Source organism: Nymphaea colorata, chromosome 6, assembly GCF_008831285.2.
Source record: "Nymphaea colorata isolate Beijing-Zhang1983 chromosome 6, ASM883128v2, whole genome shotgun sequence".
NCBI lineage: Eukaryota > Viridiplantae > Streptophyta > Magnoliopsida > Nymphaeales > Nymphaeaceae > Nymphaea > Nymphaea colorata.
Window position 1 is genome coordinate 2,746,712 of NC_045143.1, and position 26,635 is coordinate 2,773,346.

The 26,635-nt window shown below is 38.6% G+C and overlaps 4 protein-coding genes across 10 annotated transcripts; 2 read left to right on the top strand and 2 right to left on the bottom strand.

Moving 5' to 3' along the window:
• The first annotated feature begins 1,361 nt into the window (after positions 1 to 1,361).
• Positions 1,362 to 7,440, top strand: LOC116256333 (protein PHOSPHATE STARVATION RESPONSE 1-like). 3 transcript variants are annotated; one of them, XM_031632675.2, is made up of 8 exons: positions 1,362 to 1,545; positions 3,893 to 4,708; positions 4,841 to 5,036; positions 5,115 to 5,191; positions 5,289 to 5,328; positions 5,559 to 5,613; positions 6,190 to 6,259; positions 6,636 to 7,440. In XM_031632675.2, the coding sequence occupies exons 2-8, from the start codon at positions 4,079 to 4,081 to the stop codon at positions 6,981 to 6,983; spliced, it is 1,416 nt and encodes a 471-aa protein (XP_031488535.1). In that variant the 5' UTR covers positions 1,362 to 1,545; positions 3,893 to 4,078; the 3' UTR covers positions 6,984 to 7,440. The 3 variants fall into 3 exon arrangements, with proteins under 3 accessions (XP_031488535.1, XP_031488534.1, XP_031488536.1); XM_031632674.2 differs by having other exon boundaries at positions 3,902 to 4,708; XM_031632676.2 differs by having other exon boundaries at positions 1,363 to 1,545; positions 3,902 to 4,708; positions 4,844 to 5,036.
• Positions 7,441 to 9,493: 2,053 nt separating this feature from the next.
• LOC116256110 (uncharacterized) lies at positions 9,494 to 11,498 on the top strand. Its single transcript, XM_031632317.2, has one exon. The coding sequence runs from the start codon at positions 9,855 to 9,857 to the stop codon at positions 10,767 to 10,769; it is 915 nt and encodes a 304-aa protein (XP_031488177.1). The 5' UTR covers positions 9,494 to 9,854; the 3' UTR covers positions 10,770 to 11,498.
• Positions 11,499 to 11,637: 139 nt separating this feature from the next.
• Positions 11,638 to 15,416, bottom strand: LOC116256108 (trihelix transcription factor ENAP2). Its single transcript, XM_031632316.2, has 3 exons — positions 15,341 to 15,416; positions 13,923 to 15,128; positions 11,638 to 11,990 (listed from the first exon to the last, which is right to left on the bottom strand). The coding sequence occupies exon 2, from the start codon at positions 15,119 to 15,121 to the stop codon at positions 13,934 to 13,936; it is 1,188 nt and encodes a 395-aa protein (XP_031488176.1). The 5' UTR covers positions 15,122 to 15,128; positions 15,341 to 15,416; the 3' UTR covers positions 11,638 to 11,990; positions 13,923 to 13,933.
• Positions 15,417 to 16,560: 1,144 nt separating this feature from the next.
• Positions 16,561 to 25,190, bottom strand: LOC116256526 (DNA-repair protein XRCC1). 5 transcript variants are annotated; one of them, XM_031632911.2, is made up of 9 exons: positions 25,056 to 25,190; positions 23,195 to 23,332; positions 22,945 to 23,087; positions 22,620 to 22,808; positions 21,821 to 21,908; positions 21,299 to 21,384; positions 19,307 to 19,411; positions 17,975 to 18,061; positions 16,561 to 17,239 (listed from the first exon to the last, which is right to left on the bottom strand). In XM_031632911.2, exons 2-9 carry the CDS (start codon positions 23,292 to 23,294, stop codon positions 16,883 to 16,885), a joined length of 1,155 nt encoding a protein of 384 aa, XP_031488771.1. In that variant the 5' UTR covers positions 23,295 to 23,332; positions 25,056 to 25,190; the 3' UTR covers positions 16,561 to 16,882. The 5 variants fall into 5 exon arrangements, with proteins under 5 accessions (XP_031488771.1, XP_031488769.1, XP_031488772.1 ...); XM_031632909.2 differs by having other exon boundaries at positions 25,031 to 25,187; XM_031632912.2 differs by having other exon boundaries at positions 24,896 to 25,172.
• Positions 25,191 to 26,635: the final 1,445 nt, after the last annotated feature.

The following is a 26,635-nucleotide window of genomic DNA, read 5'->3' on the forward strand; positions in this document are numbered from 1 at the left end:
GACAATGATTCAATATCCTTGACCTCCAATTAAAGAAAGTCAAGGATTCAATATGCGTGAAGTGATACCTACCAAAGAAAGGACCACACATAAATTAGAACTTATCCCTACTTATCCCACTCTTGTTCTGGCCCATTCTTAAATTAGAACTTTATCCACTGAACTTAAATCTAATATCAGCCTATATCCAAATCCATCTCAACCCGGGTTTGAGGACCCATAGTTGTTGTCTTTGGACCGAGTCGTCCACGGTCTGGATCGTTGTTGAGGAGTCCGAGTCGTTTCAGCTCTGTCCCGACACACTCATGCCGAACCTGGCGCTGCCTCTCCATGTTTTTGAGGTTGGCGGGACCCACTGAGTGAATATAATCCTCTCATATTTAATATATTACGGCCTATCTTTTGCAAATCGACCAACAAAGCGGGTGCATGACATTTAGTTGATGTCATTTAGTTGATGAGTGTCTCCTTTCCCACCTAAGTCTCAAACCATATATAGGCCTTAGAAAGAAAAAAGAGCTTTTGTCTGTTCATACTATCTACCCTCACTCCACTTTAATAAAAGCTCTACTCGTGAAACTATTGCAATCAATGAAGGTTGGTCGTTTCGTTTTCTTCTATCGACATCAAGAATGTAGGTATTCAAGAACTCCTTTCAAGATCAAGCACGTTCACTTGAATGGCCTGTTAAAACTTGTGATTTCCGAATAAAGCTGGATGTAATCCGAGTAACTTAGCTTTTATAGACCAAGATGGTATTCCACTATCATAATGCATCACGATCATGACAGTGGAATGCCATTGTGGTGGTTAACAATATCCCGTAGTGTTTGACATATGTAAAGCAGAAAGTCAAACTTTTTGAATTTTTAATTGTATCCATTGAGTTATCGTTTATTAGTACAAAAAATTGTTTTGTTCAACCATCAAAATGAATCATACTCTTAATCTATAGCTTCAGCCAGATCTGATCTGACGTATCCTTTCCTCAATTATTCTTCAACATTCGCCCTTAAATTTTGTTGGTCTTCAAACTTCCAGTGTCTTCTTTGACAAAATTTGTTAAATTAAAGATCATCTTCGTTGACAAAATTTCTTGAACTAAAGGTAAGCAGAGCAGAGGTACACTAAAAACCCATCTCAAGAGGCTCCACTTACATTTGGACAGTGAAATTTTCTACTAAAAAGATGGAACCGCTATTTGAAAAAAAATTTCATCGTAAGTTCATTTTATAAAGATCGAACCGCTATTTAAAAAATTTTCCAATGTAGGTGCGTTCTATAATTCTGATGTCAAGTGGGTGCATTTGAAAAGTAAGTACACATTGGCATTCATTTGTTTATTTTTTGTATTTCTTTTAATATCTTTTCTGCTTGGCGCTGAGATGGGATTCCGAGTAGACCGTGGCGGAATATTTATCCTTTCCCCCCTTAATATGTTTTATATTTTTTCGCGATCACAAATGTAATCGGGAGAAATCTTCAACGTCGCTTCGTCTTTCTTCTCCTTGATTCAGTTTGGGGCGCGACCCACAATCTATTTCGGTATATCTCGCTATATCTTTTTGCTTCCTCTGGCAGTTGATTACTTATGCATGGTTGCAAAGCGGACTCTTGTCTGTTTCATAGCTTTCTCTTGTTGTATTTGTGATTTTTGTACAGGTGCTTATTAGTTTGGAGTTGTTTCATGATTGGTCTTAGAAGCGTCCAATGGTTGTGCTGCTGATTTCATAAGGGAATCGGCGAACTAAGTTGTTGTTCAGTTAAATTACATAGGGTCTTTTAATTATGTTTTTGTTGGTGGTATGGAAAACGAGTGGAAGTTTGTTGGTTGTTCGCGTTTTCGATCGCTGAGAATCGTCTTCGCTTGAGAAAGGGATATATGCTGTTTTTATGGTGCAAAATTTTTGTATTGAAGATAGTTGGGTCTGATTGATGGACATGTTTCTGCACATTTTGTGCGAAATTTAACTCTTTATCTTTTTTTATTTTGAATCATGTTTCGATCTTTTATATGAGTAATCTAGTGATTTTTCTGTGACTGTATTTGTTAATTTGTAAGTTTTATGATGGTTTTTTACGATGATTGAGTTATCCCTTCTCCTGCAAATTGACTGGTGTTTTCTAGCATATTTAGTTCTCTTGTATATTGATCGGGTTTGATTTTTTGCTTGTTGTATATCTACTATTTATTTGAAGTGCTAGTCCTTGTATTTAGCTGCCTTGTACTGTTGATGTCCATAGTTTGATGACCATGGCTGACTTGTACATCGGTTCTGTAACACCTGCCCTTTCTATTTTGAAGTCTATCTTCCACGGACTGAAGATTGTTCACTTTGTTGTCCTTTGCTCATCTTTTGTGTAATTATGGATTATTGGTACCATTCGCTACTTTCCTAATTGAGAAGATGATTGTATGTTATTTTTTGGATCCTTCTTACATGGTGATGGTCATATGCTACAGCTTGCTTTCTTGCTTCAACTTAGCATCAATTTTTTCCTTTTAGGTATGTCCAGTGCAGTATTTGTTTCAGACTTTTGGTTGTCCATTCTTGTGATAGCTTTTTATTTTGTTATGTTGTGTAATCAAATTAGAGTTCCGATTGGATTATGTCAATGAGATTATTGCCATCATCATTTTTCTTTTGTATGTAGGGTCTAATATAACCTAATTAAGCACATACCCTGTTTGCAAGAGCATATGCCTTGCGTATGGTACATATTTGGCTATATTTTGCAATTTTTCAATCAAGATATGCCATATGCTTCTTTCACAAAATATGATGTTATGTGTGCATGTGTACCACTGTCAATAATACATAACATCTAGTTTAAAGTGCTAAACTACCACAATTTGTGCAATCTCTGTGTTACTTTCTGTAGAGCTGATCCTATGGGCCAACCTGTTCTACATGCTTAGTATAGAGAAAATGGCTGTTGGATCATGAGATTCTGTCGTGGGCGATCAGCATCCCACTATGTGCCAAAATTTAACAATCCAAAAGAGAAGATTGTTTAATACATCAAGCAAAGGTTCTCAAATAGCTATGCTGTTTCAGCATGTCAAAAAGTTCTTGGGAAAATATCCCTTTTGGAGGAATTGTAGAAGGTGCTCTCTTTAGAAAATTTAACAAGTTTCAAGATCAATGTATGCTCATTTTTCTGGTATCCTGTTACTGAGCATGTTAAAAACTTTTCGCAATTTAGTTTTATATATCATGTTGAACTTATTATAGAAAAATATTGTGGAAAATTTGGTTTTTAAGTCTTACCACCAACAAAATGAAAGAAAATAAGGTTTCTTGGTAAAGTGATGTGAGATTAGATGTGAACAAAAGCAGAATAAGATTATGTATGAGTAGAACTGTTGTGAACTTATAATCGCAAGGCATGAGTGCTTAGCAGCTGATTCATTTTTCTAGAATTGCAGCCTTTTCTTAATCGTGGTTCATCATATTTCCAGTGCAAGTGTATGAACCCTTTATTTTCTCTCTTTTTCTTTTGGTTCCTGAAAAATGATGGATTTCCTTTGTGATTATGTTTTTTTATCCTTTGTTCCTCGCTAAATGTGGAGTTTCACACTCTTTATTGCTGAACTTCTATAGGCTCTCAATTCTGATAATAAAGTTCACCAACACTTTTGCCCTATTATGAGATTTTCTCTATATTGAAATTTTGTTTGTCAAGTCGTTCTAATGTATTTGTAGTCCATACGAATGTAAATGTTCCCTTTGCCACACTGTAGATATTAATATATATACTCATTTAAGTTTCTCTAACTATTGTTCTCAACATCCCAAAAATGTGCTTGCTTGTTTTTATGAAGAAATGATGTAATATTTAGCTGAGCTATAATTTCAACATTTAATTTCCATTGAAATTTGAGTGCTAGCTTGTGCAGATTCTGAGGAGATCTAGGTGTTCATGATTTTTTATTTGGAGCCCTTCACACTTTAACAATGGAAAGTTTGGTGATCATATTGGAAAATTATGATATTTGGGAAGGTATTGTGAATGAATGTGATTAAAAGAGTGAAGAACTTTAGACATGACATCTACCCACTTTTAATGGGAACGAATGGAAACTCGGCCAGTTTTTCCTATTCAGAGTTCAGAAGCAAAACAGATGAGTGATATGGCTTCATCTGTAGGAAGATCGTCTGTGTCACTGTTGTCTACACGCCTTGAAGAACAGTATTCAAAATTGGCAGATTTTCAACAAGTTTCATTTGAAAATGAACCTTGGAGGAACCCCATAGCACAGGATGAAGCATCTACCATGTCAAGCAGTGGCATTATTGGAAGTACGTTTTCAACAAAGTCAGGCTTGACTAGTGATGCACAGTATACTGATTCTTCTCCACAATGGCATCCCAGAAGTGATCTACTTTTGCCTCAGGTGTCAAATAATGAAACATCTTTTGGCCAGCCGCTTAGTTCATGCTCCGCATTGTTTCAAAGTGGTTCACCCAGAAATTTTACAAGAGAAAGCAACAATGCAATGTGGCCAGAAGAATCATTCTTTCTTGATTTTTGTGATCCAGTTGGTGGTCAAGATGGACAGGTTCAAGGTGATGTTACAACTGTCCCTCAAGGGCAGGCTGGTCATAGTGAGCTTGCAGAATGGGCCAATCAGTTTATGACGAATGATTCTTTAGGAGTCAATGGTTGGAATCAATTGATTGTTGAACCTGATCCAGAGCCAAAGGTAGGCATCTTCTAATTTGTGATTTTAGAAGATTTTGTTGTGCATTGTTTTGCTACAAACCAAGGCTTGTTCTTTCAAGTTTCATTTATAGTACGATTAATTAAAAACTCATGTTTGATGTTGGCTGTGTAGCAGGAAGGTAAAGCACCTTCCACATTCACAGTTAGCCAACCTAAAATCAATCAACAGGTTCCAAGTCTTTCAGGAGAGGCTCATACAGCAAGCCCATCAATTGCAAATGGGAACCAGAACAAGCCTCGCATGCGCTGGACCCCAGAACTCCATGAACGCTTTATTGATGCTGTGAACTGTCTTGGGGGCAGTGAAAGTGGGTAACTCTTTGAAGACGCTGGACCTAATTGCTTGACGTGAGTCTTTTAGCTGACGATAGATCATATACTTGCAGAGGCAACCCCAAAAGCTGTTTTGAATCATATGAATGTTGAGGGCTTGACCATTTACCATGTTAAAAGTCACTTACAGGTCTTTTCTTGTTGATACCTTTTGTTTGGATAGAAAGATACTGAAATGTTTGCGAAATGTTTGTGTCTTTAACCACATATATCTTATTCAACTGCAGAAATATCGAACAGCTAGGTACAGGCCAGAAACTTCTGAAGGCAAGTTACTGAGGGTGGATTTTTTTTTTTGTCCAGGAACTAGTTTGCTACGTTGGTTATCGTTCATCTTTTTGAAAGCATTGAAATGTCTCTGTTTTTTAAGCATGTGTTATTTGAGCTCAACCCAGCTTGTTTAATCTTTCTGTTCCATCCACTTTTTGTTTTCGATGATATTTTGAAATGCATTTACAGTTGCCTTGACCTTAGTAATCATATGGCAAGTTATGCAGTAAATGTGGAGAAAAGGACAAGACTCGAGGAAGTGTCATCTCTAGACCTGAAAACGTAAGTTCCTTAAGTTGTCTGGAAGGCCTACATGCATACTAGGTTTCTTAGTTTGGCAGTTTATTTAGTTTTGTCTTTTTTTTTTTTTGTATTTTTTGTTGATTGGATTAGGAAACACAAAAATTTGCAACCATGGACTTTTGTTTTCGTATGGGTTTCTAGCTCTAATGTCCATATCCACGCACAATCAGCATTCTGTTTGCACTTGGTCGTTTTGTTCAGAAATACTGACTTTACCACAGAGGTCTGCCTTCTGCATGTTTCTATGAGTCATCTCTCTCTCTCTCTCTCTCTCTCTCTCTCTCTCTCTCTCTCTATATATATATATATATATATATATATATATATATATATATATATATATAAACTCACTGTGAAAACTAGGGCCAGGTTAACTTGAACATGCAAATGTGGACTATAGACTACTAGCTCCAGTAGGGAGGATGACACATCAAGCAAGAAGCATGCAGTTGTTTATAGAGAAAGTACATAATGGGGTGTTGTTGACACATGCAAACTTCTTATATATTAAAAGCTTGTTCTGGTGCTAATTCTTGTAGTGTCATTGTTGGACAGGAGCATTGAGATTACTGAAGCGTTGCGACTACAGATGGAGGTCCAGAAGCGTTTGCATGAACAACTGGAGGTATGAATATAATTAGCAGGATTTAGTCAAAACAAATATAATTATGTTTTCTAGGATGAACATTCTGCGAGAATTGTTTTCCAAAACAGCAAAATTGTATCCAACTTCTAGACATACTTGTAGTCCCTATATCTATATGTTGCCAAAGGTTTTTCTGGATCATTCTTCCCATTTAAAGAAATAATGAACTTCATGAAAGACAAGCATTTGATGTTCTGTATTCATAGAAATCATCACAAAATGGGAAAAATATTTATTCACTATACATTTGAATACTAATATAAATTGATTGGTGGATAGCTAGTAGAATTTCTTCTTTCACATGAAAAGCTACTTTCTATTGCCATATCCATACTTTAATTCAATCCTGCTGCAGATTCAGAGAAACCTACAGTTGCGAATTGAAGAACAGGGCCGGTATCTCCAGTTGATGATTGAAAAACAATGCATGTCTGCGGACAAGTTGAAAATGCATTCTTCGTTGGATGATGAGACCACTGCTGGTCCCTCTGACATAGCCAAGTCTTCCATAAAAAATGTTCCAACGGAAAAAGATCCAACGGGGAAAGAAATACATATTGTTTCTGAAAAGGCAGAAGACGATGCTCAAAATTCTAGCATTAGACAGATGATGCCTGAAATGGGTCTGCCAAATTGCAGTGGGGAAATGACTGATTGGCAGGACCCACCACCCACCAAGCGCTCAAAGGCATCCTTGAACTAATTATGTCGATTTGCACATCAGTTGCTCTGCTGGGGCTCATCCGTGAAATCGAGCATATGCATGCCAAGGCTCGGAAGCTTCCTCAAGTGAGATGGTTGGGCAAACAAGCTTAGTTACAGATTGGTGAAGCAACATCTGGCAATAATAGTTTCTTGATAGCATGTTTTCTTCCAAAAAAAAATAAAAAAATAAAAAGGGAAGAAGCTTACTGACATACAGAAGAATGTTGATCTTGTTCCTGGAACGAGGTTATGTATCCAACACATCTTGTTCATGGTGATTTTATGTATCAATGTGGAATGCTGAGGCTGTGTTGTGGCAGAGAGCCATTAACAGCTCAAATAAGTTGGCAAGGGCTTCCAAGCAGCCAATAATGGTTGGCCATGTTACCTTAGTTTACTGTAGTTCCAGCTATATGTTCCACTCATGTTAAATAAAATCTCTCTCTCTTTCTCTCTCTCTCGCTCGCTCAGATACAGATCACAGTCATGATATTTGCCCAAACAGGTTCATAATATATGTGGGTTTTAGAGAGTTGAAAGGAAACTGATGGATAGGTTTTCTACGGAAGCAAGGGCCGTAAACTAAGTTGTATATAGATGCCATAAGAAATAACCTGCGGTAAGTAATGAAGGCTGCAAGGAGCTGCCTATTAACCTCTCAAGTGGTAAGATTTTTTCACCTACATATTCCAGAACGGTACTTTTCTTTGGTGCACAATAAATAAGATTTCTTTTTTTCTTTATTGAGCAAGCTCAATGTCTAATGGGGCTTTTTGTTTCGTCTCCCTATGGCTAAGGCAGAAAAATAAATAAATAAAGCCGTCTTATCGATGCTATGTAGGCTAATCACCTTTTCTATATCGTCAACACCTGATAGGATAGGCTCATGGTGATAGAAGTTCAAAATTCAATGTCCTTTTGTAGTACATTCGAAAGAAAGGTGGCTCAATTCCAGCAATTTGAATTAGAAAACATAAAAACAATCTTTCATGGAAAACATTTTTAAAATAAAATATAACCCAATGCAGTATTTCATTTTTAGATTATGATGGAAGCCTTCGACCCAGGGGCAGAGAAAAGCGGGAGGGGCTTCGGCCTCCTCTAGATAGTGTCTATCTCAAAATTCACATTGTTAAATAGTTATGTCATTTTCCGTCTTTAGTTTAAAAGTTCACTTCTAATTCTTATGATTCCAACCTGCATGTGTTAATTGGGGCGTCCAATTAACCATTGAATAGGATAATATGAAAGGATTAAATAGATGGCAGTCCAATCAGAATCCAATCAAGTCTGGTACTCCCAAAAATTGGGATAACAAACATTTCTTCTGAAAAATAAGCTTTCCGCCGTCAGACCTTACAAATATAATAATAATCGTTTTATTTAGTGGTAAACATCTTTTAGATGATGTGACAAGAATATGAGTCGTAAGATCTTGAAAAATGAACAGCCCACAATGTGACAATTTTGGAGACTTGAAACAACGTAACGTCAAGCCACGCTAAATGTATAGGTAAGTTTCTCAGTCTCTCTCTCTCTCTCTCTCTCACACACACACACACACATTTGGGTTGACGTTGGCTGGCCTGAGTTAGCTCTCATGACATATGAGCTTGCCAGCCGTTCGCTGGCGGCTGCCCCAACAATTTACTGTCCGTTACTTAGTGCAACAACAAAATGACCTCACTTTGTCTTTTTGCACCCTCGGGCTGAAGGAGTAACGCCCTCACTTTTGTTTTCACAACAAAAACAGGATTAGTCGGGTACTTTATGGATCATTTAGAATCAAAAACACTCTTTGCACTAAGGATTGTACAGATTCATGAAACGATAAAACTAGTGTTACATGAATCTGCTTCAATCAATGAATAGATCCATGAAACACTCACGTAGCATTGAAGGTACGAAACAATTTATAAGGCAATGCTTATTGTTTAAGTATCAAAGCACCACCATACTTAACTAAATGAAATTTCAGTTTTCTTTTCAAGTGGGTTTCCTTCTCACGCTAGAGAGAATGAAGATTTTACACAAAGCATGGTTTTTATTGGTTGTTTCTTTTTTAACTTGTGGAATTAAGAAGTCTGACCTCTATAACTGTAACTTTCAAAATGCGAAGACCTTGAGATCAACTCCAGATGGTCGGTAATCAGGCACGCTCTGAAAGATGTGATCCATCTCGGCCAGTAGAAGGAATAATTTCCATTGTGGCTCACATCATTTGCAGCATCAACGGCATAAAGAACTTAAATTTGATGAGCATAAACTCCAACTCCCTTCGTGCACCCAACACAATGATGAGCTATTTCTCTAGCCAAACTGATAATAGTTTGCCGATGTGACTAGGGGCTCTCTCTCTCTCTCTCTCTCTCTATATATATATATATATATATATATATATATATATATATATATATATATATCACGCGCACAGACATGAAATTTCTGATTTTAGTGAATCAAAGGCTCAGTTTGCTTATAATTTTTCATTTCTTTTTACCAGAAATAATATTTGAAGACTACATCATTGAAAGAGTATTGATACGTCAAAATCTGTGTTACCCCGTTTCAGAATGTTTGTTTGTACTTACAAAATTGCGTGTCCCTGTGACGAACCTTGATGCAGGAAAGTAAGAACTACTTTCCAAAACAATGTAGGACACTAATGTCGCTTCAAAACTGTCCCACAAGCACTCAATACCAAATATTGTTTATTACCAACTCTCCTCCTCTTCTCAACACAAGGAATATGTTAGCCCTACAGGCAATTATGAAAAATAGATCTGAAGCAACCTAAGGACAAGTTACGAACCTATAAGTTGCTAAGACAAATTGCAGATCCTCAAACTTCCACACACCCTGTTGCATAATGACCAGCAGAACCCGCTTTCACGAACCCATTCCTTTCATGAATACGTTTCAAATATTCAGAAAGAGCATCAGATTTTTCCTTCTTCAACCTACCTTGTTCAACTCCGCAGCGGTCTTCCTTTTCTCGCCATATGCCATCCTCTTCTTTGCATCTCGTTTCCTAGATCACTACGTTCAAGCCGTGGTGTCTTTCTCCACTTCTGAAGCAACCCATTACAGCTTACTGCATCGTGATATTTATCTTCCCAAAAAAACGTTCTTGTTGGTCATAAGCTCCATCTTTACAGCAGTCATCTGCCTGCCATCTTCTCTCACTTTCTCCCTCCTAGCAAAGGCTGCCGCCATCAAAGCCGTAGCATCCACTTACAGTGGACCAAACACGCATGCACAGAGGCAAGCAGCAAGTGGAAGATGGACTACCTGGTTTAAACTGCTTCAAATGCATTTGAGGGAGTTGATGACTTACACTGCATTGACATTCGTATTCTGCATCTGCATGGTAATGTTAACAACGTTTTGTTTTGCACCAATGCATTCCAGGACAGGGATCACCTGGCTGATGATAGGAGTCACTGGGGTTCCATATTGCATCACCTTGGCTAATATAACGATCTTGTATAACTTGGCAAACGTGTTCACAGTTCTGGAGGTTGACTGCTCTGGCTATCTGGCCTTTGTTAAGGCCAAGAATCTGCTACAAGGTAGGAGGCACACAGCTCTTATGATGGCTTTGGTCAGTAAAATTATCTTAAAGGTTGTTGAGAGCATATTCGAGTGTAGGCTGCATAGAGGAATAGGGATATGTGAATTTCTCCTGCTAGTATCGATGTATTCTTCAGTTCTTGCCATGGAGACCACAATGAATGCTGTGTTTTATTTTAGCTGTAAACCCCAGCCTTCAGAGCTTATTTGACACGAACATGACTGAAGTCACAGTACAATGCTCTCTCTCTCTCTCTCAAAACAAACAAAGGACAGCATGAAACTCTGTACTAAATTTCTGCATTCTTCACGAGCCAGAAACATGAAAACAGGTAACAGAAAATAAAGGAAACTCCTGCTGTAAGATCATTCAAGCAGAGTTTGCTATCTCAACCATACAGCAGTCCAGTAGAACCACCAGTCTTTCCTTTTCCTTTTTGACTTTCCAATTGTCAGTTTTCTGTGAGTGCGGTCTGCTTGATTCACTAGTCATGGCTTTTAAATCATAACTGATGTATGACAGTTTAAGCACCATTTTTCAGAGATTTCACAGTTTACACTCATACAATGCAGAAATCCAAATGGAAGAATTGATCCTGAAACCTTATGATACCAAATAATTCTACAACGCTAAGATGATCAAGTGGAGCTGACAAAAATGCTTTCCCACTGGTAGCTTTTGTAGTCATGTAGACCAATGCTAATCCTGCTGATTTGTGGAATGGAATTTTCTTTCAGATAAGCCAACAACCTCAACCACAGACCATACATTGGCAGGCCTCTGAACGCTGAAAATACTTTTCCCTCCTGCCCATGTCCCAGCTTCAACCTTATAACTGGGGATGCATCTGTTGATTTCAAAGTAGGAATCTTCCATCAACTTGTATATCATTCCCAATTTGCCCCTACCAGGGGCAAAAACTTCCAAGTACTCTGGACCAGAAAAATGAGAATGAGTTACCAAGGCTTCATCTCGTGTGTGATACTTTTTCAGGACGGAAAGGTAAGAAGCTGCTGAACTATAGACAGCTTCCCATACTGAAGAAAAAGGATTTCCTATCCAGCAAGAAAAACAGCTCTGAGTAACAAGAATAGCTAAGTTACAAGGTGAAATTGCAGGCCCAAGGGGCATAAATCAACCAAAAAAAGTTTGTCGTGACAGAGAAACAACATATGCTATGATAATTCACCAACCACTTAAACAACAGCATGCCACCCAAGCATCACCTCAATATGATGTGAAAGACCAGGCCAATGCCAACAGCATCAAAGTTATACACAATTATGAGTTTTGGGACTTGCATAAGAGGTACTGTAGAACAATGGCAGCTGAATTAATTGAGTCAGCAAATTAAACACTCAGCTTCCCAATTTCCACACCTAGAACTTCAACTTCAGCCTGAGAAATTCTCGATGCCTTAATTCAAACTTCCTGCAAAACAAAATATTATGTTGTCATTTTCCTTCCTTTTTATTTAAAAGCCAATGTCAAGGATGACCCTAGAACAGGTTTTCCATGATTGGTCGTAGTGTCAGAATACAAGTGTAGAAAGAGGAGAAAGCTTTCCACAGTTTGAAGAAAAACTGAATCAAAGCATAGGTACATAGTCAACTTGATTTAAGCTAAGAGGAAGAATTGGTATCTCATCCAGTCCGTAACTATTGGCTTCAAACTAAAAGCTAAAATATATTGCAAAGGGGTCATATTTCTAGTCCCAGCATACACTCTAATGCAACCAGAAATTGGTAATGGCTGACTGAGGGTGAACCAAAATCAGGCCACCGGATGGAAGAAACCTGAGTTGAAAGAACCACTAAATAAATTAATAATGGATGATTGACGAGCTTTGACCTTTCAAGACTGTACTTCATATTTCATCACAATTCATTCATGACATGAGAAATAACGATAGCCTCAAATATTTGTCTCCATCAATAATGCAGCTTGATTTATATAAAGATCATTTTCAAGACGCCAATATATTTGCAGAAGCAAATGGCAGAGAATAAAGTACCAAAGGCAATTGCATGAAGTTGACATTAGTCTATCGTGATTGCTCAATCTTGCATGAGCATTCCTTTTCTTATGTGGAAAAAAATCACTGAACAGGGTCAAGAGAATACCTAAAATACCTAAAACAGCCATATGCATGCAACTTAGTAGATTAAATTTGAAAGTGGGCGTTTGTGCATCATGGTCTGAGAAATATAGTGAAAAGGTATTTAACTTGATATACTATTACAAAAGCTATGCAAAAATCTATACATAGATGCTTTTACGGAACGACACATTTCAATGATTACTTGCAACTTAGAGTATCTTTACAGAGACAGGATTCGCTTTACAGGCATTTAGTTCATCCCATCAATGTTTCATAAATTCAGCCCTTCATCATTAGAAGACCTCCTCAAATGGCACAAGAAAATATCTGCCGTGGGGATGCAGACGCTACCATGGCAGAGAAACTCATGAAATTAAGAGAGACAGATATGCTGTCGACAGTGTAATCATGACATCCAATTTATTGGGCTCCAATGGTCATATTAAGGAACCCTAGAGAAGCTGAGTTTGCATACAAGCAACCTGTTTCTGACATACTTCGGCATAAATCCCTTTGAAAATACTTGAGAAAAAAGGGAAATAGATAACACTAACAGCACAAACCACCAAAGATGATTCTGTCAAATGAACAGACAGTGAAGTACACTTCAACTCTCCAGACTTGGGCATTATCCACCAAGGATTTAGGAAAAGTAAGGCAGTAAAAAAGATATTGCAGTAAAAAAAGATATTGTAAGCACATTCAGGAACATGAAGTTGGTTCAAGCTTCCGCACGCTTTAGGAAAAGGCACTGAGGAGAGGCTTAGGTTGACAAATTGCTATACCAGCTATAGATTAGATAACACAGACTACAGATTGGGTATTTAAAGATTTGGGCTCCTGTGTCATCAGCGGTGCAATTTAAGCACCAGATATGCCAGACACCAGTCCTTACTAAGGAATAGTCAGGCACATTCATATAAACATGTATTTACAAGCAGCCATTAGTTTATTCCAAATAATAACACCAGGAATGTTACGAGAGGAACTCGTAGCATCTGCAAAAGTCACAAAACTGATTAGTGATTAACTAATAGATGCTTAGAACAGCAGCAGTTCTACAGATACATGTCGGAATTCACTACAATTGACAATCTTGATTCAAATCCAATAATCGAACAAAATTCAACGAAACAATTTCTTTCGCTCCACAAACTAATACGGCATGAATGTAAAGATTGAGCACCATCATCACCGATATAGATAAACAAGTGAATTTCTTTGCTTTCAATGATTGCGAGAAAGACATACATAAGACATACATTTCTTAGCTTCACCCACTTGCATGAGTGACAGAGGTGTCAGCATCCTTATCGTTTTTCTGTATCCTCGAAATCTCTGCCTGCGCCCTCTCCAAAATTTGCCTCCTTTGCGTCTCCAGTTCCCTCTGAAACTCCATCCTCATTTTCTCCAACTCGATCATCTGCTGCCTCTTGCTGTTCTCAATCTTCTCGTAGATCTCTCCAAACCTTTGTATAGACTCAGCCAGCATACGGAAGGACATGGCATCGTCGTTCAAGCCGTCTTCTTCCGCCCTTGCTCTGGCAGGGGGTGGCCTCGCCTTCTTTGGCGGCGGGCAATCGGAGTCGTCATCCTCATCCTCTGCGTCGTCATTCTCCGATCCCGACTCTGAGCTATCTCCTAACTCGTCAATTCCGTTTGCCTGATCCATATAACCCCTAGAATTCGCGAAAACATACTCGCCGGAGTCGATCCCGCAAGCGAGAGGCTGTCGCGCTGGCTGCGGAGGAGGCGGAGGCGTGGGCGACGAGCCCATAAGCGAATCCATCCGCTCGAAGTAGACCCACCGGCTGCTACCACCGCCGGACTCGACGAGCTTCGACTTCTCCCTCTTGTACTTCTTCTTCAGCGTATCGAGGCGATTCCGACACTGCCCGTCTGTAAGGCGGATCTTGGCGACCGCCGACACCTTCTCGGCGACGTCATGCCACTCGTCGGAGCGAAGACTCTTCCTGCCGAGCTGCACGAACCGTTCGCCCCAAATGTCAAGCAGAGCGTTGGTTGCTGCCTCGGTCCAATCGGCCGGCCCCGGACGCGGAAACGAAGGGGGCGGTGGCTGCAACCGCTTCGGCCGGGGCGCGAACTCGTAATTGTGCTTCTCCGGCCGCTGGGCGTGCTCCCTACCACCGCGTGGCACCTCTTCCTCGTTTTCCTCATCCTCATCCTCATCCATCCTGGGGTTCTGCTGCCGCTTCCGGTGGCGCTGGGGGTCGTCGTCTTCCTCGCCATCTTCGTCGTCGTCGTCATCTTCGTCATCGTTGTAGCCCGCGCGGTTATTGGCAGTTGGGTTGCGGACAGGGAGCTTGGGGCGGTGCGAGGACGAAGAACGATGGTGGTTGAGGCCAAGCGGGTTAGGTGGGTAGCGAGCATCATCCTCCGTATCATCCATTCCCTCTTGCACTTCCTCCCCCTCCTCCTCCTCCTCTATCCCGTTTCTCATAATGATCCTGTTTCCTTCTCCAGTGAAGATAAAGAAGCAAAAACAGCACAAAGGTAGGAGAACAGAGAAGAATCAGATAAAGAAGAAAAAACAGCACAAAGGTAGGAGAACAGAGAAGAATCCTCTCCCGTCTTCCTCTGCTCTGCGAGTGAAGAAGTGTTGGTTGGATGAAAAGCTTCGCAGATAAAAGGAAGGGGGAAAGGAAGACGAGGGAGTTACCAGAGAACGGGAAGGGAAGCCCTTCGGATCAGCACGTGCGACCAAAGGGATACCTCTTTTCGTGCTAAACGCTGAAAGGGAGCTTGGGGATTGAATGGATATGGCCTCTTGTAAACGGGTCAGACTTCACCCCACCTAATTGGATCTGACCTCCTCGGACCGACGGGATCTGATCGGCTAATCTGGATTTGGATGTCACTTAGCTTTGAAATCACTCCCAAATCTCAGGGGCCATACTTGCTTTCGAACTCAGATAAGAATTGGACCCATATTTTACTAAACAACCACGTTTAATTGGACCAAATCCAATCCGGCCCCTATCGTTCTCCTTAGGAAATGGATCTCCTAAGTCGTCGAACAAAAATGATCGAGTTTTCTTGTTCTATTATTTAATCTTAATTAGTATTCAAGTGGCCTTCCAATGCTAATATGCAGATCTTGAGACTGGCATCGCTTTTATGTGTTTCGGGTTTTGGACGCATTCGAGTGGACCCGATCCCGCAATCATTTCCAGCGCTACAGCGACGGGACCTATGTGCGTTATTGGAGGGTTTATTTTCCGTCACAAAGTTCCGAAGAGAATCTTTTACGCCTGATTTCCAAAATCTCTGAAAACCAATCTTCGAAAACATTAAACGCCATTAATAGTTAGTTGATAGTTAGTTGATCTGTCTTGGTTTTTCCAAGGTATTCAAATTGGATGAAGTCATGATTCTATTGTTGGAGCTTTCCCATGGCATTGTCTTCCTAAAGCTTGACGCTTCCGTTCACCCCTATTAGTAATTTATGGACAAAAGAATAACAAGGACATGCACGATGCAGGTCAGGTTACCTTATATTTTTTCCTAGCATGGCGACGAATTCATAAAAGAAAGGGACAATAAAAGATAACAATAACGAGTTTACGATTTTATCAGCATTATGCCTGACAGGGAAATGCGTAAAATCAATCCTATTTTGAAACTCGATTCTCAAATCCTTTTTCCTCCTTAAGATATACTGATCTAAATATAAACAGGATGATTATGAAACCAAAACGAAAAACAAAAAAGTTAAGAGAAAAAGAAAAGTTGAAAAGGCAGTGGGTTGAACTCATTCCCCTTGCCTATCAATAGAGGAAAAAGAAAAAGCAGTACTACCCATTATCGAGCTTTACAGAACATTTAATACCCCTGAACCTGAAGTATTTTTAGGGGTGTACTGGATAAAGCAAGCTTCACTAGCAGTACAGTACCATTTCAATTCTTAGATTAAATGGGCAAACTTGCAAGAGCAAAGAAGTAGGAGCTCCCAAGCTCCGGCATTTTTACAGAAATATCTCACCTGCCTTATGATTGAGAACATTTTGCTTTAAAAATAAGGCTGTCAAATGCCCCATAAGAAGCATAGATAGATGATTACAAGAGAGAAAAGAACCAAACAAAAGGATTTGTCTAAACTGAAAGAAGCAAAACGCTTGGGAGGTGGAAGACCTCTTTATACCATGATGTCCTCTGCAATTGTAAATCATCAAACGGTTTCATTTCCACGTAGCTTTAGTCCTCATAAGTTTTTTGAGTGCTTAGCAAGGATTTTGTCATGGACTACCTTAAGCTCTTCTTCGTTCAATTCAACTGTTGCATCACTATCGGAGCCTTCATCATCCGTCATAATCTCTGTTTTCTCTGAGTCATAATCCTCATTGCCATCAATCTGGACATCTTTCTTCAGCTTCTTTCTTGCAGGCTCGCTCTTCTCTACCCTCTCAAATTCCTTCTCGTATATGTGCTTACAGGTGAGAGCATGTTCATAAAGCTCTTGCCTTAACACTGCATCAGTTCCAACTTTCTCCTTGCATTTTTGTAGCTCCCGTACAACTCGAGGAACAAATTTCCAATCTCCAACAACATGATCAACCTCCTAGAAAATAGTCAACCAAAAAAGAATATGACACAAAAACCGGGAAAAAGAATAACAAAAAAGTTTGTCCTGAAAGTCAACGGTGGGTATGTTACATTAACAAAGTTGGAGTTTTATAGCGTGAAGTAAGACAGACAGCCTACAGGCAATCAGCTGAATGACATGGCTCTGCATTCAAGTGCCATACAGATTTTGGGGGATAACCAGCCTAAATAACCTTGCTCATGAAACCCCCTTCTCTGCCGGAGGTACACCCAGAATCCGTCTGAAGTCTGAATTGGCTTGAATTCCTCGATTAGTATCAAAAGGCAATTACACAGTTAATTATGAACAGGCCAAAAACAACCCTTTTATATGTAAACCAAATATCCACTGACCTTCTGTCCAGTCCTTGTTTTTTAAATATAATTTTTGGGTATCTCTACCTTTTGTGAAATCCCTTCTCAACTCTTTGGCAGCATTTAACATAGATCAATCAAAACTAATTTTATTATAAACCAATTTAGAATAATCCTTTTTTAAAAAGATTTGGTACCAGCACATAATCCGACAACTCTCCCACAATTCCTCCAGTAAACAATATCAAGCTTCCAATCCAAATCCCACACACACGAAAGAGCAGTCTCATTAGGAGGGACATAAGGTTCCACCTGACCAGAAAATAAATTTTACAGAATTTGACATGGAAACTGGAAAGCAATTTTTTTTTTTATGCAAAAGGACAAAAATGGATACCTGGTTTTCCTTGAAAGCATCTATAACATCCTGAAGACAAGCAATAATTCCACCTGCCGCAATCTTCTCTACTTCACTTGCCTCTGGCTGCAGTTAGGAAAAGGATGAAGGAGAATAAAAACACTTTCTCATAAAACAACATTAGCCAAAAGGAAAGAAGAAGCTGTTGCATGTTAACTAGCAGGATAGAGTCAAAGGTAAAGTGATACTGGCATAAGCCACAGAACCAAGATTGGAAATAAAAGTGCCCAACTGCACATGCCAAGAACAGGAGTGAACCTAGAGGCCAGAGCTGCTTTTGGTAAAAGGGCTACTAAATAGATGAATCAAATATGGTAGCATAAGCAAGCTGGAGGACTTTGTGAATGTATAAAAAGATATTACTTAAGTGCTAACTAATGTAAAGCATCATAATGGCATTTTGCAGTTGGTAGAAGCTAAAAAACTTGAGCTTGTTATGTTGTAACTTCAAACAGTGGCAGAGCGAGTGGCATGTAAATTTTTGTTTTCCAAAAGGCCAGCCATGGCAGCACGCCCCCATACACCACCCCCCCCCTTCCCCCGGCTCTTGCCCCTTACATTTCAACTGAACAGTGGCTGGGCCTGGGAAAAGAAACTAGCTATAAGTTAAAATGCAACAAACCAATGCCCATTTCCCATATTTGACCACAGCATGCAGATACTTGTCATCAACAAACTAAAACCACAAATTTAGGAATGTGAAGCCCATTGGCTTTTTACTCTTTGCAAGGGGAAATAAAATTCAGAACATTGGTTAGTCCTGGAGCTAAATGTAACAAACACAGGTATGAGAACACTAAGCAATACTAACATCTTCTATTATTATTATTATTATTATTATTATTATTATTATCATTATCATTATCAACAATTTTTTAGACAATAAGCCAATAGCCGACCTACAAGTATAGCTTATGTCCATCAACAAGGCTTCATGAGACATATGATGATGTTTCTGAAGAGATAGATTAGAGAAAAGCTCATGAACCATAGTGAGCTTCCTAACCAAAATATCTTGAGTAACAAGAAGAGCTCTGTCCAACTGAATAGGGGCCCAGACCTAAGATCAGAACTTCAAGTTGAAGCTCACAAGTTTAATACTTTGTTGTGGCTCTTGGTATGATGTAGTTAACCCTACCCACACACAGAGAGAGAGAGAGAGAAGAGGGTGGAGAGAGATCTGATTAACTAGAAGACATGGGAGCAGCAAGATCTAGATAGTGACTGAACTGCAGAAGATTTATATAAAACAATAGAAGATAGCAGGGTAGCACACTACTAACAGGCTCTAAATTATGCCCCACAACTCACTGTCTCTTCTTGATTTTGCAGCCATGATATAGTATCCTTCAGATCTTCAAAAGCCAATTCCTTCACTTTTGAGGAAGCAATGAAATCCTTTCTAGAAGTTTCACCCTGCATAATTTCCAGAAAATACAGGAAGACAAATCAAGAGAGGAAAAAAGGAAGAAAAAACTGCATTTGATCTTTAAGTCAAGATGAACCAAAATAAGTGCAAATAAAAAAATCAACCTGGCTGTGTGCATTTGCATGTGTGTGTGAATGTGTATCTATAGGCGACTTGGTGTAGAAAAGTGCATAATTAGTTGAAAGAACCATGTGATAATCCTTTTTGGTGACAAAGAACATTATTAACAGATTCAGAGTCAAGACTTCGTACATATTCTCTTACCAAGGACAATGACAGAATACTGTTCAGAGTTATATGTCTGGAAGTTAGTTAAAAGTGCTAAGTCATAAAAGATTCAGCACGCTGCTCTCCCTAGTAGAAGCTCCATAAGAACCCAAACTTTTAGAATAGCAAAGTACTGAAAGAATGAAAGGGGTTCAGGGTTCAGGCAGGGTCTCATAGTGCCTGATTATTTTAGTTTGAGGGTTTAGGTATTCCTTGCAGAGCGTATTCAATAAGGAAATTCAATTATTGACAAGATTGATACTGCACCACTTATGACCCTTATTTGTTGGCTCGTGTGACGTTGCGCATCGTTTTCTTTTCAGTTATCAATAACATGCATTTGGTCTTCAAAAGTTTGTGGTGAATATTAAGGAGATCTTCAGAATATAGTAAATGTACCAAAAATGATCTTCAGAAATATAAAACATTTGACTAATGGTGATGTTTCTGACCCTTCACCTGCTTCAAAATTTCAAACCTACAATTCCAGTTTACAGCTTACCAAATTATTAGGTACCCGTATGAAGTTTTTTAAAGTTTTCTTCTTTGTTCGGTACTTCCTTTCATTGTTAACCAAATCATTTGTGACAAGAAGAACAGAAAGAAACAGATGAAAGTACTTTCAAGTGCAGGTGGAAAAGGAAACACAAGGAAGTTACAAGTCCCTGACCTGATGACTGACTGCCAACATCACAGGAATAGTTTTGATAGCTTACAGATAGAACAATAAATCTGTTTCATTTAATCCCACACTCTCATAGTATCAGATGCATGTTATCACGAGAGTTCCGTAACCACTGGGCATACGATCAGTAGTATACATATCACTTTCGAGATATGAAAGTCACCTCAAGATCCAATTCTTCGTAATGCAAGGCAAGTAACTTGGGCAGTCAGAGTAGATGTTGACTTAATGGTGCTATAAATCTTGTTTGAGCCCTTCATGAGGAATGCAACCACTAAGTGCATCAACTTAAGAGTTTACGTAAATTAATCCCCATAAATTCATAAATATTGTCTGAGCCTTCTGCAAGTCCTATAGAACTGTCTCAGTCTAACCTAAGTTGACTTACATAGTCATTGAGGAGTTAATCACTCAAGAATTACCTGACACATTTCCCTAAACGAGTCATAATTAAATTAGACACGAAGCTGACATAGGACGTGCCATGTTTTGTATCTTGTATACCAATTTACCATACTATGATGAAAGGTTATTTCTTGAATATAAGGAAAATTGTTACTATATTAAAGCAGCTTTTCCTTATCCTATTAGAAAACTAGCTGGCTATTTGAGATAGCTTTGATTGCTTCATCTATTTCAGATTATGCAAGTACATCATGAATTCTAGCGTTGTCTTCAACAACATTTTGGCAAAAAGACTTGTCCACCACTGCATCACAAATTTCAAGGTTTAGCTGCAGAGGAATCCCTGATTTATCACAAATTCCTTGCACTGAACGTCACATTTGATGATTACCTTCCTGCCCAAACCGTGAAATTTTAAAAGATTCTTCCATAGCCAATAGCTTGTGAAAGCAGATTGATTAAAGGAAAAAGATAACAATATGAAGTCATATGAGTAATTATTAATTAACAAAGTTACCTTAGATATGGGAGAAGCTGCAACTTCTGTTGTAGGTGTCCTTTGCACTGTTTCAGATGCAGCATGAGATGCTGAGTTTTCTAAATCTGGCAAAAGAAATTCCAGATCAAAGATCACTGGCAGAGAATAAATAACTCCCAAGTCCCAACTGATAAAATAACAAAGAAAATAAATTTTTACTGCACAATACGTTGTATATGTTTGTTACAGAAAGCTGAAAGTTGCAATCTTGACAATCAAACCTTTGATTTGTGGAGCACAAAAACACCACCAAAATCCTGAGGCATGAACTAACCAGTTATTGGCTGGGTAAATGACAACTCTCCTATAAACCACATTAAGAACACTGAGTTTTGCCATTGGATAGCTGTTAATACCAAGTCCAGTTGACCAGATGGTGATCTTATATACCAATGTCCACCACATACCATGCATTAGCAAGTAGGACTAGGAGATACCTAATGGAAAAGAAAAGAGAAAACAACAATATTTCCCTAAAATGGAACAAATGCAGCAACTTACAAGTTTTCCTCCAAGGTTTTCCAGCATTCATCAGGTAACTATCAATCTCAACAAGCTTCTTCTGATTGTAGCAATCCACAACCCAATCCTGATAAAGAAATAAAGAAAAAGAGTGTTCAAACAAAACAATTGCATTAGCATGCTAAAAGAAGCATTGATTTCATGAAAATATCGACAGAATTTCTTCAATTATTGACCATGTATATTATGCAATTTTTGGCCGCATTGCATTGCCAAGGAACGCAACTATGAAAAGTAAAAGCCAGCATCAAACGATTCGATGTGCATTATTGTAAGTTGAGCTCCAGGAACAGACAGCTAAGTGCTGTTTGCATGCCCATGGAAAACAAAACTACACAAGCTGCCAGATTGTCAGTTGATGAACCAGGTAGTTATTAGGTGACATTATATACCAAACACTGAGCCATGACATCACTATCATCAGTAAACTACAGCCTACAGGTACTCGACCTTCAATGACCAATGCATGATTGGGATGCAAAGGCAATACTTAACACGGCTACACTACCTCCTATTGAACAGGCAGACCAGAAGAACAGAGTAAATTACCAATCTTGTATATGCATTATTGGTCAGATTTCAACAAGATAAAAGGAAGATTTTAGCTATAAAAATTGAAATGACTCATCACTAGTCCATATTTTTAACCTAACGGAAAGATATAGCTATAAAATTGAAATGAATCAAGACTAGTTTCAAAATGAAATGACTCAGCACTAGTTTTTTATTTGAAAGGAATTAATCATGTAAACAATTAGAAGAACTATAAGATGGAAACCTTTGAGACAATTGTTCCACAATCATTTGCCACTTGTCTGAACTTTGGAGTATTCGGAAATGCACAAACAAGCAGTGTACACGTAGAATCCCAGTCAGGTCTGTATTCAGCACCCATTTCCAGTGCTTGGGAACGTAACATACTGCGTTCTGGATTAACAAATCCAGACAGTACAAAGACTGCACCTTTCTGCCAATTCATACAAAAACTCCTCCTTAGTCAAAGACAATTCCAAAAGTAACTCCATTCCTGAAAAGATACAATCCAAGAAAAGAAAGGTGTAGAGAAAATAATGGAAAAAAACAACTCCCAGTCCTTTGATTACCAAAAGTTTTGAAAAGCATGAAGCATCGATCTTAGTTGCAGTTTCCCCTTGTGCAGCAGATTTCTTGTTGAACTTGGAAACATTAGATGATGACTTACCACCTTTCACTGATGAAATGTTGGTCACCTCATCCTGAGCAGGATCTACAAAATGGATCTTGTTAATCTCTTTTAGCTAGACATAACCAATCGCTTGTGCACCATGCATCTGCGGGTGATCAATTTGTCAACATGTCGTTTTATGGACTTACCGGTCTTATCTTTAGAGCCCATCCATGAAGGAAGGTTCCTCCTTGCATTTCTCTCATTCCCATTTCCATGACCTACTTTCTCATTAGCCATGATCAACATAACAGGCTGTGGAATAACAGGCTGTGGAACAATATTATCTGTAAATGGGAGTGTAGTATTACCATATTAGATTCATAAAGCAGTTAAAGCATAAAAGTATGTCAAGTCCATAACTCCCCTAAAAATAAACTAAGATGCCCATCCGTCAAGAAAAACTGGAAACCCACTAAAATCATAAAATATTTCCTCATGGCTTTTATATGTAAGAACCATGCTACCTGCATAAAGTAAAAGAAGAAGTATAAATGATGACTAACAAAACAAAACAGCTCGAGTCAACCCTAACAATAGAGAATAGGTTCTTCTTTCTAACTTTTGACCAATGGCCGCTTTATATGATTCATTCAACTGAGGAAACTTGTTTTTCTCATACTAACCAAGAAGCTAAGGCTTTTCCTTCTCAATTCTTGATGATTTTAAGTCTATGCACTAAAGATGAGATCCTTCCTGCTTCTACCGCAATATATGATTGGTGGAAGGAAGATGTCGCTGGTTTTCTGTTTTCGGATGTGCAAGAAATTTGGACTTATTATAACTTCTAAAGAGGTTTGTTAATCTCAACTAGCTATTCTTTTTTAAGTTACCATACAGAAACTGTTTGGAAGAGCCATTTTTTGGGGACTTAGCAGTTTCGTAACTTTTAGCTATACTTGATACTTATTTCATATTTGCATCAAAGTGCTTTTAGAAAAGTATTATATACAGCAACCTTTTCAACACCATGGTTAACATACCTGACTATGGAACCATCATAAGTCTTCCACCAATTCGTGATACTGCTTACATGATTTGCAAAGGAGAACTAGGGCCAGATCGGACACCCTTAATGCTAAGAAGTAAGAACTAAGTTATCAACTGGTTAATGCATAAAACAACAAGGTGCCTTGGTAGAAAATGGACGCTCTCATTCATGCGTCAATACTTTGAGACAACAGACGCACTTCCACGAGAAACATTGATCGCCTCACCAGAATGTTTCCAGTTGAAGATTCAACCATTTATGAGACGCACAATCATGCAATAAAATATATTATCATAGCGAGTTGCTCGTCTTTCTTTCTTCTAGTTCAGTTATACAACATTCCAAGAGAAACTAACGCAAGGTATAAGTATCATCATTTGCAGTTAAACAATCATCTCCCTCTACTTTTGGGACTTAGCTAGCACGTTCCACGGGCAGAACCCAATATTATCCTTCCAATGGAGCTCCGAGTAAGACCATCAAGATGCATGAAAGCATTCAAGAAGTAAAGGAGAAGGTGAATGATCAATAGCTATGATTTCCCGGTGTCGGCATGAAAGATAATAGAGATGCTAATGCATAGCTATTGATCATTCACTTTCTCCTTTGCTTATTAAACAACCCCAAATTCATGAAATTGATGAAGATAAAGAGATGATAACAATTCGGGAATCAATGTCTAACCACGAAGCAATAAAGTGAAAGGAAAAAAGTGCATTCGCACCTACACAAAATAAAGAATGCATAACAACAGTGGACAAAACGAGGACTACCCAGCAGCGAAAATCATAATTTTAGTAGAAAAATTATGGAAGCAACAACCGGGCGTGCGACCATGTCCTAAAAGTTCGAGGCACACCGATTGATTGCCTTAACAGAAACCATTTCTTGAGCAGACGCGTGTTGGTATTTTGAACGAGGACACCATCTTTGTCAAGGAGAAGCGATTAACCATCAGACTCAATTAATTTCAGTAGGAACAGCAAAACATCACCAGGATTTGGGCATGCCGCACATACTGTTTCAGCGACGTCGAAGCCCCTACCGTGGACATGGAAACCTGCTCATTTTGATGTCATTACTGGTTCGACGGTCTCAACACGGTTGGGTCGATTATGTTTAAACCAGTAACGGAGGCTGTGCCTGTAGGTTAGCCACTCTTTCATAGTTCTAAAAACTTGAAAAATGTATATATAAATCTAAAAATTTTAGTTTATTAAATATAAACAATTTATTCAAATTTTGAAACTATACTTTAGCCCCAAAAGCTTTTTTCTCATTGATGGCTTGGAAAAGGCATCTGAAAGACTCAAATGGCTTTTTAACGTAAGAAAATATCAGGTTCGTCCAACCCTTTTTCTCTCTCATTTCAAGGCATGGTTATCTGAGTTGCTTGTCTAAGTCTTGTGCTTCAAGGGTATACTTCATCGCAAATGAATAATATCTTGCTCATCGAACACCCCTTTAAAGGAGTCCTCTATTGCAGTTAAAAGGGAGATACAGTTGCTGTTGTTCACTTGTAGAATGCCTCGTCTATCGAGCAATCTAACGGTGCATTTGCCGGAATCAGTTATCCTGGGTAATTATTCATCGAGGCTGACTTGCGTCCAAGACAACTTTATCTTGGGTACAAGGATAATCCATTGTTTGACTGCTTGGAGTAAACCATCCAGGATCTGTATTCAATGCTTGGTTAACAAGTGAAAGTTCTTTGATTGTCTGGTTCAATGGTTCTATGGAGTAGAATTGGATTCTCTGCAGTGGCGGTACCACATATAAGTAGGGGCCGCATGTCTCCTATATCTTCTCAAAACCCATTATATAAACATATAAATTTATTAGTGCTCTTCAGGGCCCATGTGTCATGGCTTAGAAATTACCAAAATGCCCCCTCTTCCTATAAGGATAAAACTGGAAGCCAAAATTTTTTTCCTTCATAAAATGACCAAAATTTCCATCTGGTAAAATGTGAGAACATGTCTTCTCATATTAGCATCATAACATGGAAATTCTCCTCGTTTTCCCATGTTTTAAACTAAAAAATATGAAGAAAAAACTATATTAGCTAATGTTTTTACAAAATAATTGATTTTTAATTGAAGATCTTACACCTGTAGGAACCAGTTGGTCTAAGCCTATCATCTTTGGTAGTAGTTCCGTTCATCCTGCCTTCATGACTTCAAAGTTCAAATGAGCTATTTACAAGCAGGGCAGCTTTGAACGGCGAGGATCTTGACTTGTTTTCCAGCCTCGATCTACTTATATGTTCTCTTGCTTGAAGCATTCTTTTTCCCGTGATATGACGGTAAACTTCACAAAATGGTGGAATTCTCCCCACGTTTTAGATGGCTGTGTGTCACGTATCCCAGTTATATATATGAACTAGTATCGAACTAGTTGTATTTTCATTAATACAACCCAAGTGAACTTACTTAACTAAAAAAGTCTTCAAAAGCAGTCTTATTTTTAATCATTAGAGCCATTTTATAAAATTGTGTCAATTGCAAGCAAATGCTAAACAAAGCTCGTTGTTTTCACTTACTTGAATGCAAATTACGCTAAATACAATTGTCACCATTTTGAGAACGGAGATTTCACT